This window comes from Triturus cristatus, chromosome 6 (genome assembly GCF_964204655.1).
Source record: "Triturus cristatus chromosome 6, aTriCri1.1, whole genome shotgun sequence".
Classification (NCBI taxonomy): Eukaryota; Metazoa; Chordata; class Amphibia; order Caudata; family Salamandridae; genus Triturus; species Triturus cristatus.
Genome location: NC_140589.1, coordinates 667,029,461 through 667,043,337, shown reverse-complemented (window position 1 = coordinate 667,043,337; position 13,877 = coordinate 667,029,461). Strand labels below are relative to the sequence as shown.

General features: G+C 47.6%; 1 protein-coding gene across 1 annotated transcript in view; it reads right to left on the bottom strand.

The window, feature by feature from the left end:
• The window catches only part of MDN1 (midasin AAA ATPase 1), a 2,002,810-nt gene that overhangs the window by 1,599,369 nt on the left and 389,564 nt on the right, over window positions 1-13,877 (bottom strand). The window contains exon 22 of the mRNA XM_085611158.1: window positions 675-785. Within this exon, the coding sequence (XP_085467284.1) occupies window positions 675-785 (111 nt within the window). The remainder of the gene's footprint in view (window positions 1-674; window positions 786-13,877) is intronic.

Below are 13,877 nucleotides of genomic sequence, written 5' to 3'. Positions count from 1 at the left end.
ATTGAAAGGATTCCTTCCCTCTGTCAAGGGAAGTTAGTGCAGATGTTAACAGACAACACCACAGCCATGTGATACTGCAATAAACATGGCGGTGTGGGGTCGTGGACCCTTTGTCGAGAGGCTCTGCGACTTTGGACACGGCTGGAACAGCAGGGCAAAACCCTGGTGGTTCAACACCTGGCAGCCGTTGATGCCGAGCAGATCATGAATGGCGTCTCCAGTCAGAGGTGGCGCAAGGTATATCACCAGTGGTGAGAACTTTGGTTAGATATGTTCACCTCCGAAGAGAAGCGCAGTGTCAGCAGTACTGGGCGCTGAAGTTTCCAAGGCAGCTATCGCACGGCGACGCTTTTCGTCACGAGTGGAGCTCATGCCTGTTTTACACCTTTCCGCCCATACCACTCCTGCTCAGTGTTCTGAAGAAGATCAGGAGCGACCAGGCCCAAGTCATTCTTTTGGCTCCGGACTGGGCAATGAGAGTCTGGTATCCAGAGCTTCTGAGAATGAGTATGGATCCTCCAATCAGGATGCCCCTTTGGGAGGATCTTGTGTCTCAACAGCAGGGGAGGGTTCTCCACCCAAACCTGTCAACTCTGCGCCTAAGATGAAGAATGCAATAACATGATGCAATATCAAAAAATAACAATATGCTTTGATTCAAGGGTTCAACTTACCTGCTTAGTTAGACTCTTGATGTTGCAAAAAACTATGTGCTGGCAAATTAGTTTCTGCACAATGGGATGTGAAACTCTGTCCAGTTGTGTCAGAAAACCCAAACAGAAGCCCTGGAAAAGAAATGAGCATTTTATTAACTTCTGTCCAGGGATATACATATGACAAAAATTACATATGAGGCTGGAAGGTCAAAGTAATATACTCTACAGGGGCTTAGTCTTTGCTAAATGATCCAGTTCAACACAGACTTAAATTAACATTAATGTATAGGCAGGATAGCCCTACTGAAATTAAGAAAACAGTTATTTCTCCTTATGCCCCTGCCAACTGCTATTAAGCGGGACTTAGATGGAGAAAGCTGTGTGGGGACTAGCTTAACAGATCAAGCATTTTCAATAGCATTTACATCTCACCCGAAAGGTACTGCGCTTTAACTGTCTAGTTTCAAGGCACAAAATGTATGCTGCTGCTTAGTAACAAATTATAATTTGTGAGGATAACCTTTGAAGACGATAATTGGCACTGGTACAAGAAACGTATAAACAGATTTTACATCTGGCTAGCAAACCTAATTTGTTAAATACTATTATGACATTGTGCACGATGGACCTATAATTTACTGTATATTACAAATTAAGCATTAGCATGGACATAAGCATTTTCTGTGCCACACATTGAATTAACCTGTCCTCATGTTTTAAAAGTAAAAACAATCTTGGGTGTAAGAAAATGCTTCTTTTTGTATGGTCATCCCCAAGTTTTTCTACTAATGCTGCTGTTTTTTTTTTTTACTCAGACTGCACCAAGGCCTGCTAATTTGACCCCAGTGTGAGTTCCCTGACCCTAAACTGTATGTCGAATTGGCTGTACCCAATTGGAAATGGCTAGCTTACTGTAGGTCCCTAGTTTATGGTACCATGGTACCAAGGGCAAGTAAGTTAGAGGGGCACACCAGGGCTTGCAGCACTGATTGTGCCACCCTGGAGGTGAAAGCTATGGCAAAACCACTACTTCCCCTGTGCATCTGGGAAAGTCACCCCTCTGGTAGGCCTACCGAGTCCTAAGGAAGGAGGCCACATACGACACATGTCGGACATGTATTTTACATTTTCTGACAGTAAACATGCAAAACCACCAATTTTACTGTGGAAAGACTCGGTCACTCAAATGGCAAGTACAGGATTATACGCTGACCCCTCAGCTGTGCTAACTCCTGAACCATGTGACCAAAGTGGGCACTCCAAGGTATTAAACAGCTTGTTACATTAAACCAGACTTGTATCTCAAGTCGAAATGAATTTAACTTGCTGCAGCGAGCAGCTTTTACAAAGCTGCCACATTGTTGCCTTTAAAATGGCTGTAAACACAAGATGGACGGAGCGCTAAAACTTTTTAGACACTCACCCCAAGTCAAGGCATGAAAAAAATGATGGCTTTAACCCAGATCTGTGACTGGGGTGATTGTTTGATTAATTCAGCATTGCGTCCATCATCTGTTCTTTTTTCCATATGTCGCCCAAAGTGGGAAGGGTATGCCCAGATGTGGGGCCCATGCTCGCTATGCCACCAGATTAAAGCTAGCTGGCTGATGAGGGGTGTTACCCCGAAACCCGTCCCAGGATGCTTGTTTCTGGTCCAGGGAAGAAGAGGCCTGGCAATTTGGGCTTGGCTTTTCCCATGGGGAACAGGGTCAAGAATAATTTGCATATGGCTGGGTGTAAGAAGCTGGCTCTGTATATACTATACCAAAGTAAGGTATAGTGTGCACACAGTCCAGTGGATTCCCAAAGGCTTACAGAGGTAATAGTAGATAACACTGCACTCTGTATTTTTGGTAGGGTGGGCGAGTAGAAAGGCGTTATCAGAGGGTAGTGTTAAGTATTTATTTTACACACTCAGGCAAGAAATGTCACACACTCAGACTTAACTCAGACCAATTGTTTGTATAAAAATATTTCTTTAGCATTTTATTTTTAGAACCAAGCAGGACTTGATACAGGTGAGTAAAGTTGGACTTTTCAAGACAGGTTGATAAGAATATGCAAGCTGGATGACATTGACTTTGTTACAGATTTGTAAACATTTAATAACGGTTATGTTTGTAAGTACTTTGCAATTACTTTTTAGATTACTTTTTCTACTCATTGTGGTATGCCTAGATATCACACTGGGACATTTCCTAAGCAAAGCAATCATATGGAGGAAAATGTGGTTATCGGTTTGAGGGAAGGGATCAGTTTTGAGAGTTAAGTTTTGCGGGTTAGAACAGGGGTTCCCCCAGGGTCAAGGCTGCACTCAGAGAGCACCCTCAGCGGCACTAGGGCAGCCGGGTGCAGAGTGCTTAGGCCCAATGTTAGCCTATGAGGCTAGAGGGGTGTCGGTTGGTGGCTGCTGTTGGGCAAGCAACTGGGTTGAGGGAGCAAACCTCCTAGGGTTAAGCTCTGGGCAAATGGGGATCCAAGTAAGCACATAAGGTGCACCCACAGCGGCACAAGTGCGGTCGGGTGCAGGGTGCTGGATACACGTAGGGTGCACTGTTGTTTACAATGGGAGATCTCTGGTCAGAACAAAGACTGCAGACTCGGGCAGGGACACTTCCTGGAAGCGGCCACCGGCCGGAGAGGTACGTTGGGATGCAGGGGGATGTCTGGACACCATTGGTTGGGCCACCCAAGGCCGTGGGGTGTCGGGTGCAGGGGTGTCTTTAGGCGTCGGGTTTCCTTACCAGCTCTGGTCACGATCAGGGGGATCCTCCAGATAGAGGCTGCAGGCGTAGTCAGGAGACTTGAGGTAGGTCAGGGATCACCAGATTCCAGGTCAGCTTCGCTGGGGGACATCCTCGTGGTGTTGGACCACTCGGGCCGTGGGCGTCGGGTGCAGATTTGGCTGGAACCAGAGTCTGGTTCTTGCGCAAGTCCGGTGCTCACGGGACACAAAGTCTTTGCAGGGAAGGGAGGGCTAGTACTCCGGGTTTTGGGAGACTGCTGGCTATGGGACATGCTGGGATCCTGCTGGAGTAGGTCGAGGTCGTGACTGGCCGGTAGGGCTGGGGCCAAATCAGTTGGTTTCCTCCTCTTCTTCCTTCAGCACAGCTCTTCAGTCCTCCTTCTTGCTTGTCTGAGGCAAGGTTCTGGGTCACCCCTAAATACTACATTTAGGGGCATTTCAGGTAGGTAGAGGTCTGGACCAATGGGTCTCTTCCTTGGGTGGGTACACCCCCTATTATGCCACCCTCCAGTGGGAGGGGGGCATAAGCCTCTCTGGTTGGCTGGGTCCCCCCATCTTCAAGATGGTGGGGACTGAGTTGTGCCTCGCCTCCTTCAACTGAGGGGTGGAGTTGGCAAAGGTGGGCACACCTCTCCTCCCATCTTGGTTTTCCCGTTGATTTTCCCTTCCAAAGTGGTTGTTATAATCAGTGGGGGGCAGTTGCTGGGAGCAGAAAAAGGCAGGGTAAGCTAACAAAGGTAGCCGGCCTTTGAAGCTTACCCTTTGTGGACCCTGCACATATGAGGCTTGTCACCTCTGCCCAGGATGTGCTTTGTTTCAGGATCACTAGAGCGGAAGGCTCTCAACACTGGGGTCCAGAAACATGTCTGGTGATGGCAGCTGGTGAGCATCCACTCAGCCAGGATACTCGAGTCAGGTTGCTTTTCAGGGGGCATCTCGAAGATGCCCTCCGAGTACATTTGGCATTACATCCAACACTGACATCAGTGTGAGTTTAATGGACAGAGAAGTTTGATACCAAACTTCCCAGAATTCAGTAAAGCCATTATGGTGCTGTGGAGTTCGTAATGACAAACTCCAAGACCATATACTCTTTATGGCTTTACTGTACTTACAATGTCCAAGCATGGATTTAGACACTGTAGGTGTACAATGCTCATGCAACTGTACCCTCACCAGTAGTATATTGCACCCAGCTAGAGGGTGTCTAACTATACCATAGGCAGTGGGTTGCAGGCATGGCACAATGGTATGTGTGCCATGTCAACTTTCACTTTTCTCTGCACCAAAACACTCAGCCTGCAATGGCAGTGTGTGTGTTAAGATACAGGACCTCCAAGGGTGGCACAATATGTGCTGCAGCGCTTAGAGGCCTTACCAGATCACAGTGCCCTTGTTACCCATGGTACCTTTTACAAGGGACTTGCATGTGGCCAGAGAGGTGCCAATTGGGGGTACAAAAGTACAGTTTTAGGGAAAGAACACAGGCCCTGGGTACCTGATTAATATGAACCCAGGGAACACTTAGTCAAGGAGCATCAAACATCAGCACAGCAAAAGGTGGGGGCAACCATGCAAAAAGGGGCACTTTCCTAAACTGTGTCTAAACTGGAATGGCGTGGCGTGCAAAAAAATTATCAATTTAACCCAAATCTGTGACGGGGGGGGAATGTGTGAGAAAGTTGCTCTGTATATACTGTTCCCAAATAGGTACAGAGTGTACAGAGTCCACAGTACCCAGAGGTTTGGCAGAGGGTAAAGTTAGATATAACCTTACTCTCTAAAGTGGTAGCTTGGTCGAGCAGTAAGGCAGTATCAGAGGACAGTGTAAAGCATTTGTTGTACACACTCAGTCAGAAAATGGTCTCACACACAAGAACTGAACTCTAGGCCAATGGTTTATATAACAAATATGTGCTTGTTTTATTTTAGAACCAACAATAGCTATTAAAATACTTTCTCAGAATGAGAGGCTTTAGTTAAATACCTTTGCAATATGCAATTGACTTTTGTAGACAATAGTTACAGGTTGTTGCAATAGGCAACACAATTTCAAACAATAATACATTGAGCTCAATGTGGGGTTTCAAGTTATTTGCAATAGATTACTTTCAGGATTACTTTTCTATTTCCAGGACTGGATCCTAGATTCAGTCCTGGGAATGGTCTTGGAAACAAGTGAGTAAATTCGTTTGTTACTGTTATGATTTTTAGGAAATATTTTGCTATTTTAAAAGTTGACACTTAGAAGAAATTTCAGAGAAAACAATCAATGATTCCCTATGGGAGAAAATTCAAGTTACAGGTAAAGAATGTTCTCGTTACTTTTGTAATCCTGGGCTGGGCTCCTAGGCTCAGTACCTCTATCTAAAACAGGTAAGTAATTACGTTTTCACAGTTGGTACGATTTTTAAAGAATATTTGTAATTTGCAAAAATCGACACTTAGAAGAAATTTCACAGAACAACAGTAAATAGTTTCCTATGGAAGAAAATTGGGTTACTGGTAAGTACGGTTGTGAGTACTTTTCAGGGTCAGTGCTGGGCACCAAAATCCAGCACTGGGATCTCTCCTAATAGCAGGCGAGTATTTAAAATTGGGTTATCGGCTTTTGGATAAGTACTCGACTGGCAGAGTTAAGGTTTTGTGCACATACTCATGGCTCTTCCCGGGTCAGGTTGGTACAGTTGTTACACCCTCAGCGGCACTGGGGCGGCCGGGTGCAGAGTGAGTTAGGCCCAATGTTATCCTATGAAAGGCAGGGGGGCCTTGGTTGGTGGCTGCTGACTAGCATGCCACGCGGCTGTGGGAGCTGGGCTCCTGGTCACTTGCTGAGGGCAAATGGGGAAGTAGGTAGGAGTAGAGGTTGCACAGACAGGGTCACTCGGGCGGCTTTGAGCCTTTGGGCGCTCAATGGATTTCAATGGGAAAGCTCCAGGTTGAACAAAGGCTGCAAGCTCGGGGACGAAGATGCTTCAGGTGCCACCACCACTTCGAGGGGTAAGTTGGGTAGTTGGAGGATAGGTGGGTACCCAGGAGTCGGGCACAGGGGGCCGCAGGGCGCCGGGTGCAGGGGTGCCTTTTGGTGTCGGGAAATCTTACCCTCTGTTGATCGCGGTTTGGGGTGGGGGAGGTCCCTGGTTCTGAGGCTGCAGGCGTCGTTAGGAGCGTCAAGGTGAGTCCTTGGGTGCCAGATTCGGGGTCACAGTCGCCGGGGGGACGTCCTCGGGGTCTTTGTGCACTCCGGCACAGGCCAGGCTTGGCGGGTGCAGAGTGCGCAGGGGTCGCGGTTCCGGGCTGATGCCGGGGGTTAAAACTTGCTTTGAGCAGCGCCACTGCTCATGGGAGTCCCAGATGCTCAGAGTCACAAGGTAGCCAGGTCCTCCGGGGTTTGTGAGGTTGCTGGCCACAAGAGGTGCCGGGATTTGGCAGGAGCAGGTTACGAGGGTCGACAGGCCGGTAGGGCTGGGGCCAAAGCAGTTGGTGTCTTCCTCTTCTTAGCCGCTGTACGGCAGGTCTTCTTTCTTCTTGCTCTTCTTTGCTTTTTCGGAATCTGGAATCTAAGGAAGGAGGGTTCAGGGTGCCCCTAAATACTAGATTTAGGGGCGTTACAGGTAGGTAAAAGGCAGGAACCACTGGGTCCCTGCCCTGCGGTGGGTACACCCCCTATCCTGCCACTCTCCTGTGGGAGGGGGGGCAGTAGCCTAGTCCTGATTGGGCTGGGCCTCCCATCTTCAAGATGGCGAGAGCCCGGAGATGTGCTTCACCTCGCCTCCCCCACCTGAGGTGTGGGGTTGGCAGGCTGGCACATCCCCTGTCCTTATTTGGGGTTTCCGGACAGTCTTCCCGCCAGAGTGGGGGTCAGAACCGGTGGGGGCCAGTTGCCGAGTACAGCAAGTGGCCTGGAGAAGCTCACAAAGGCGGCATGCCTTTGAAGCTTCCCCCTGTCCATCCTGGGAGAGGAGATCTAGCATCTCACCTAGGATGTGCATTGTTGCAGGCCCAGGAGAGCAGGGTCTGTACACCCAGGGGTCCAGCAACATGTCTGCTGTGTGGCAGCCTAGGAAGCCTCTCAGACCAGAAGTGGATTATAGGTTAGGTTTCAGGGGGCATCTCTAAGATGCCCTCTGTAGTGCTTTGTACATTAAATCCCACACTGGCATCAGTGCGGGTTTAATGTGCTGAGAAGTTTGATACCAAACTGCTCAGTCTTCAGTGTTGCCATTATGGTGCTGTGGAGTTTGTGTTTGACGAGCTCTCAGCACCATGTACTCTTAAATGGCAGCACTGAACTTACAGTGCCCAGGAATGGACCTGGGTACTGTAGGGGCATAGGGCTCATGCTCCTGTGCCCACACCACTGGCATAGGGCACCCAGCTAGAGGGGTGGCTGATGTATGCCAGGGCAGTGTAGGTTGTGGGCATGGCACACAGGGATGTGTGCCATGTCGACTCTTTGTTTTGTCTTGTACCCAGACACTCAGCCTGCAAGGGCAGTGTGCTTGTGTTAGGGTACAGGGCCTCTAAGGGTGGCACAATAAGTGCTGCAGCCCTTAGAAGCCTTGCCTGGTCACAAGGCCCTGGGTACCTAGGGTACCAATACCAGGGGCTGACATGTGGCCAGGGTTTGCCAATTTGGGTTTTAGGGAAGGAACATATGCCTGGGCACCTGATTGGCAGGAGTCCAGGGCACACTCAGTCAAAGTACATTCAGCAATTCAGCAAAAAGTGGGGGCATACCATGCAAGAAAGATGGCACTTTCTCACAGAATGTTTTACTAATTCAACATTCCGTTCATCTGCTCTTTTTGCATTTAAAATGCCTGTGGTCTTTCCGGGCAAACATGGAGCCTTTTCGAGAGAGCTATCTGCACTCCTGTAGAGAAGTTCCGATGACTCTCAGGAAATAGAACAATGAGGGATTGTCGGCCATGGAGATGTTACCTCCCACCTATGGGTTGGGTTTTAGACTTCAAAGGAGAAGGTGCCTTTGAAGGGCGTATGTGTCCCAACATGAAGGAGGGCTGCCCCTTTGTTTAGGCAGACAGGATGGCACAGGGGCATAGAGGGGAAACCAGTTGCAAAACAGGTTTTCCCAAGGGTGTGTAGCACTCCCTGAGGTAGACACACCATAGGGGTGGGGAAGAGAGAGCAAGAGAGAGAAAGAGAGAGAAAGAGCAAGAGAGAGAGAGAGCGAGCAAGAGAGAGAGCGAGAGCGAGAGCGAGAGCAAGAGAGCGAGAGATCTCGCCATCTTGTGAGTGGGCAGAGTGGTGTATCCTGGGACAGTCAGATGCCACACTACACAGAAAGTGGTCACCAGATGGGAGGGAATCTGATCTGCCCTGCTGCACCAAGTGACCAGCAAAGATAGGCTACACCGTCAAGGACTGCACCTGCTGGCTAGCGAAGTGAGAGACTGTCCTGCCGTGTCCTGCTCAAGGAGACATGTCTCCACAGCCCAGCAAAGCGAAGAGACTCCAAGGGCCAGCCGACTGGCTTCCTGTTAGCAGCAGCACAGGGGCACAACAGCTGATGAAGCCTGTTGGGGCTAGTGGTAGCCCAGAGTTTTCAAGCTGCTACCACCGGCACCATGTAGCATCAGGAACCAATACCTGGAATACAGTATTGCACCCAAGTCTGCTAAGCCAGAAAGTCCTGTTAGAAAGCTGGTGGGACCCCCAGAAGGCGAGTTATCACACCAGGAAAGATTGGCCTGCGAACATGACACTGTGAGACTAGTAATGTAGAGCAAATTCACTTTGGACAGACCGGGGAGGGCTTTGTGGGACCATCGATCCTGCAACTAGGATCTCCTCATCATTTTCATGGATCGAGGACCAGAGGTTCTTCAGCATCTTTATCCCTTGCATCAGGACCACTTCATAGGAATTCATTGCAACATGGATAAAGCACCTGGAACTGCTTGAAGTCTGCTTCTTCTGTGGAGGAAGCTGTTTCTAAGGACCTAGCTGGTCCCCCTTGACTAACTCTCTGCCAGAGTTGGTCACCCCAAGTACTTCTACCCAACCGCATTGACACTTAGAAACTTTTTCAAGGAAAACTTGGGGAAGTGTCAAATTTATAGAATTTGCCTAGGCCTGTTCATGGGTTGGTGAAAATGCTTTGTTTTATTATTTGTAAGATCCACATCTCCGAAAGCCTCCCAGTGGATTTTTTCATTCCAGTATCAAAATTATTCTAACAATACAGTCTATTTTTATAAATCAGTGTCGGATTTCTCGAGTGTTGTCTATTTCTTCATCAATTGCTTTGGTGCCGTTTAGTCTTTACACTTGATTCTCTGTGTATGCCTTGCTGCTCAGTTACACAGCTATCTAGAGTTGAGCTGAGGTTTTAGCAGATTAAACCTACTTGACCTCAATACCCACACCATATAATATTTACCCCATTTCCTCATATCAGGTAACAAAAGAGAAGCATCAGCTGTGAAATCTTTGTAGCATGAAAGACCAAAACGAAAAAGTTACTTAACTGTAGTAACAATTTTTCTGGTGGATACTTTATTAACCTTCAAATTCCTTAATCTGTTGAATAATCCCAGCAGACAGACTGGATCCGGAAACTTCAAAGCTCTCAAGCCACTGGTAAGGAGTGCTGGCTTCATATCAACACTAGACATGACGCCGGATGACGTCACAGATGTCATATCACGCCCAACCTGGAGGAACAAAGCCAGTTTCCATCCATTTTTTACAAGCCTTTAAGGGGAACTGATGTTCTGGCATCAGTTTTAAGGAGTGCAGTAGCAAACTTTATTTGGGGACTTTATTAGACTTGCCCTACAACACACCCATCTAACGGGGAGAAGGGTAGAAAAGGTGCATAATCTGCTGGTAGAAAGAGTACCCACCAGAAAGATAGTTTCCACATGTAACTTTCTCTTCTGATGGATACTTCTCCCTTCAGATTTATTAGCTGTAGCAGAAATCGAAAACAGATTCCTTCCATGATTGATGAATGGTTAGATGAGGAAGTCCTGCCGAACAGATCTGGCAACGTGGTCGTCCCTATGCACTTCAGAATACAGGCTATAATACGTAACAATGCCCACGTAGCTGCCTTGCAAATCTCTGCAATATGGATCCCTCTTCCAAGGGCAGAAGTTAATGATTTGGCCCTGGTGGAGTGGGACTCGATCCCTTCTGAGGGTTTTTTCTTGGCCACAGAGAAGAAGCTCTTGAAGCAGAGAATAATCCATTTGAACAGTGTCTGCTTCTGGACCGCTTTGCTTTTCTTGGAACCGCAGCACCCAACAAAGAGCTGGTTATCCAGTCTTGTATCCTTGGTGTGGGCTATGTAGAAAGTGACTGACCGCCTAGGATCCAATCTATGCAGCTGCTCCTTCTCCTTTGTGGGGTGGGACGGGTGTTAGAAGGTCAGTAGAGTGATGGACTGATGTAAGTGGCAGTCACCACTTTAGGAAGGAAAGCAGACCTGATTTGCAGCACCAATTTGTTGGCAAAAAAAAGTGATTGTGGACAGGAACTCCATGACCAGTCTCATCAAGGTGATTGCCACCAAAAAGAATGTTACTTACTCTGTAAGCATCGGTTTAAGTTGTGCTGTAGATTCACATGCTGTCCATACTCCTGATATCTAGCATTGGGCTCGGACGTTGCAAGTTGTTTTTCTTCGAAGAAGTCTTTCGAGTCACAATGTCTCTTTGAATCCTCCTGTGGAAGTAGTTGTGCATGGTCTACGACTGCTTTTCGCCCAGCGAGTGAAGTTAAGTACGGAATAATGTGCACAAAAGCCACAAGTGACCATACAGGAAAAAGAAAGAAGGAATGAAAAAGAAAGATATCTGTACCAAACACTGGCTCCAAGAGAGGTGGGTGGAGGCATGAGAATTTACAGCACTATTTACAATAAACAGATGCTTAGTAAGTAAGTAACATTCCACTAGTAACATTTGTGCCTGCAGAAACACATTCTGTGAACAGACTAACGAGCAGTGATCCTTTATGTGGTGGCTAGCCAGTGGATGCTGCAGGGGTCTCAAACAAGGTCTTAAGAACAGCCTGACCAACTCTATCTTGTTCTCTTGACTAAATGTCCACACCATAATGCTTTGTAAAAGATTGCAGAGTGAACCATATGGAAGCTTTACAGGTATCCGGTATCTGCTATGGGTATGTTCACTAGGAAAGCCATAGTGGCACCCTCCCTGTGGGTGGAGTGTGGTCTGGGGCGGGGCAGTAGAGTTCTCTTGGCTTTAGCATAACAGGTTTGGATGCATTTAACAATCTACCTAGCAATTCCTGCCTTTAATATGGCATGTTCTTTATGAGATTAGGAGAAAGCCACAAACAGCTGATGTGTCAACAGAAGGTTTTAGTCATATCAGTGCAATACATTACAGCACATTTAATATCAAGAGTGTGGAGTGCTCTTTCAGCTACTGAGCCGGGTTGTGGGAAAAAGACTGGGAGTTAAATAGATTGGTTATGGTGGAAAGGAGAGACCACCTAAGGAAAACCTTTTGATTGGTAGTCCTTCCCAGTGCACAAAAACGGTTCATGAAGAGTGATTGCTTGTAATTTAATGATGTGTCAGAGGGAGGCGACTGCAATGCTAAAAGCCACCTTCCAGGAGAGGAACTGTAGGGGGAATTAATGCAGGTGAGAACAATGTTGAGGTTGCAGATAGGAGTGGGGAGCACACAAGTTGTGATTACTCTTGAGGCCCTCCATGAAAGCTTTGATAAACGAGATTTAGAAGAGAGAAGAGTGCTCTCTGATCGGCATGTATGCCACAATAGCTGGTAAGTGTAGTCTGATTGAAGTGTAAACCAAAAATGACCTTTGAAGGTGTAGGAGTTAACAAATAATATCCTGCACGGTGGGGGTGAATGGATTAATAATGCTAGAGGTACAATAATGCACAAAACGTTTCCACTTAGCAGCGGGGCAGGTACATGTAGTATGTCTACAGGCTTTTTTGAGTATATCCATATAATCCTGTGGCAACCCAAGGTAACCAAACTCTAAGTCCTCAGGAGTCAAATGGCCAGCTTGAGCTCTCAAGGAGTGCCTGACGCTGCCATGGTATTGTGTGAGAATATTAAGGCTGCGGGGAAGCTTCTCACGCAGTACAATGGGTATTTAGAGTGGAGTGGAGTGGAGAGCCATGGTTCTCTGGCCCATGTCGGAGCCACCAAGATGAGGGATGTTTGTCTGAGATTCCTCACCAAGTAAGGGATCAATTGGAGAGGCGGAAAAGCGAACAAAAAGATCCCTGACCAACTGATCAACGGATCAACAGAGCATTGCCCACTGACTGGGAGTGTGGGAATCTGGCAGCTAAGTTTCAGCATTTTGTGTTGGTCCGTGACTAAAATTATGGAAACGCCAGACAGAAACCCATAGAGTTAACCAAAGGAAGAATGTAACCATTAATACAGAAGGGCACGTCAGGAACCATCTATGTGCACAGAGTCCAGGGGTTCCCCAAAAGTGTACAGGGCTCAATGTAAAAGCCAAAGTGCTCTATTATTGGTAGTGTGGGTGAGCAGCCTTAGGCCTGGCCTAATACAAAGGAGGGTAAGACAATTATTGCACAACATTGACCAATAATGGACACAGGACTCAAGGAGATTTAGACCAATTTTCGGAATTATACTTTGTGTTTTATTTTAAGACCTAGATCCTCGCAATCAGATCAGTACGTTGTTAAATAAAAATACTTTTCACTTTGAAAAATCAACACTAAGAAACTTTTCAGAACAGTTCAATATTATCCTATGGGGAAAATAAACCGGTTAAACAGGTTAAGCATTGCACTTACAATTCAAGTCTTCGGGACAAAGTCAGCAAAGGGCATGGGTCAGGTGAGTACCAAAACTGCACCACCAGCAGCACAGGGGCAGCTGGGTGCAGAGGTCAAAAATCGAAGCTCGGCCCAATGCTTTTCAATGGAGAATGGGGGTGCTTGGAGCCACAATGCTTGCAAGTAAGTAGATCGGTTGCAGGGGCCAAGCTTTGGGGGTTAGCATTGGGGGAGCCACAAAGAAACACCAAACATACACCACCAGCAGCACGGGAGAAGCCGGGCGCAAAATCAGCATTGGGTCCCCAATGCTTTTCAATGGAGTTTCTTCTTTTGGCAAATAGGCGGCAGGCGGCGCACCAGAGGTTGCAGGAGAGAGACCAGTAACAGAAGAGGCAAGCAGAGATGTAGGCGGTCATAGGGGCACCGTCAGTTGAGATCACCAAGGTCGAGGGGCTTCTGGTGCAGGAGAGCCTTTCGACATCAGAGTCTTCTAACCAGGGCCGGCGTGATCGGGGTGGGGGAGCCTCTGGATTCACATTACATCCGCCGTGGATATCAGGAAAGGTCAGCCAACGCTGGACTCAAGCTTAGTATTGCTGGGGAGACTTCACTGAACAGGTAAGCCACTCAGACTATGGCCGTTTGCGTCTGGTGCAGAGTGGGCAGGGATCATGGTTCCAGC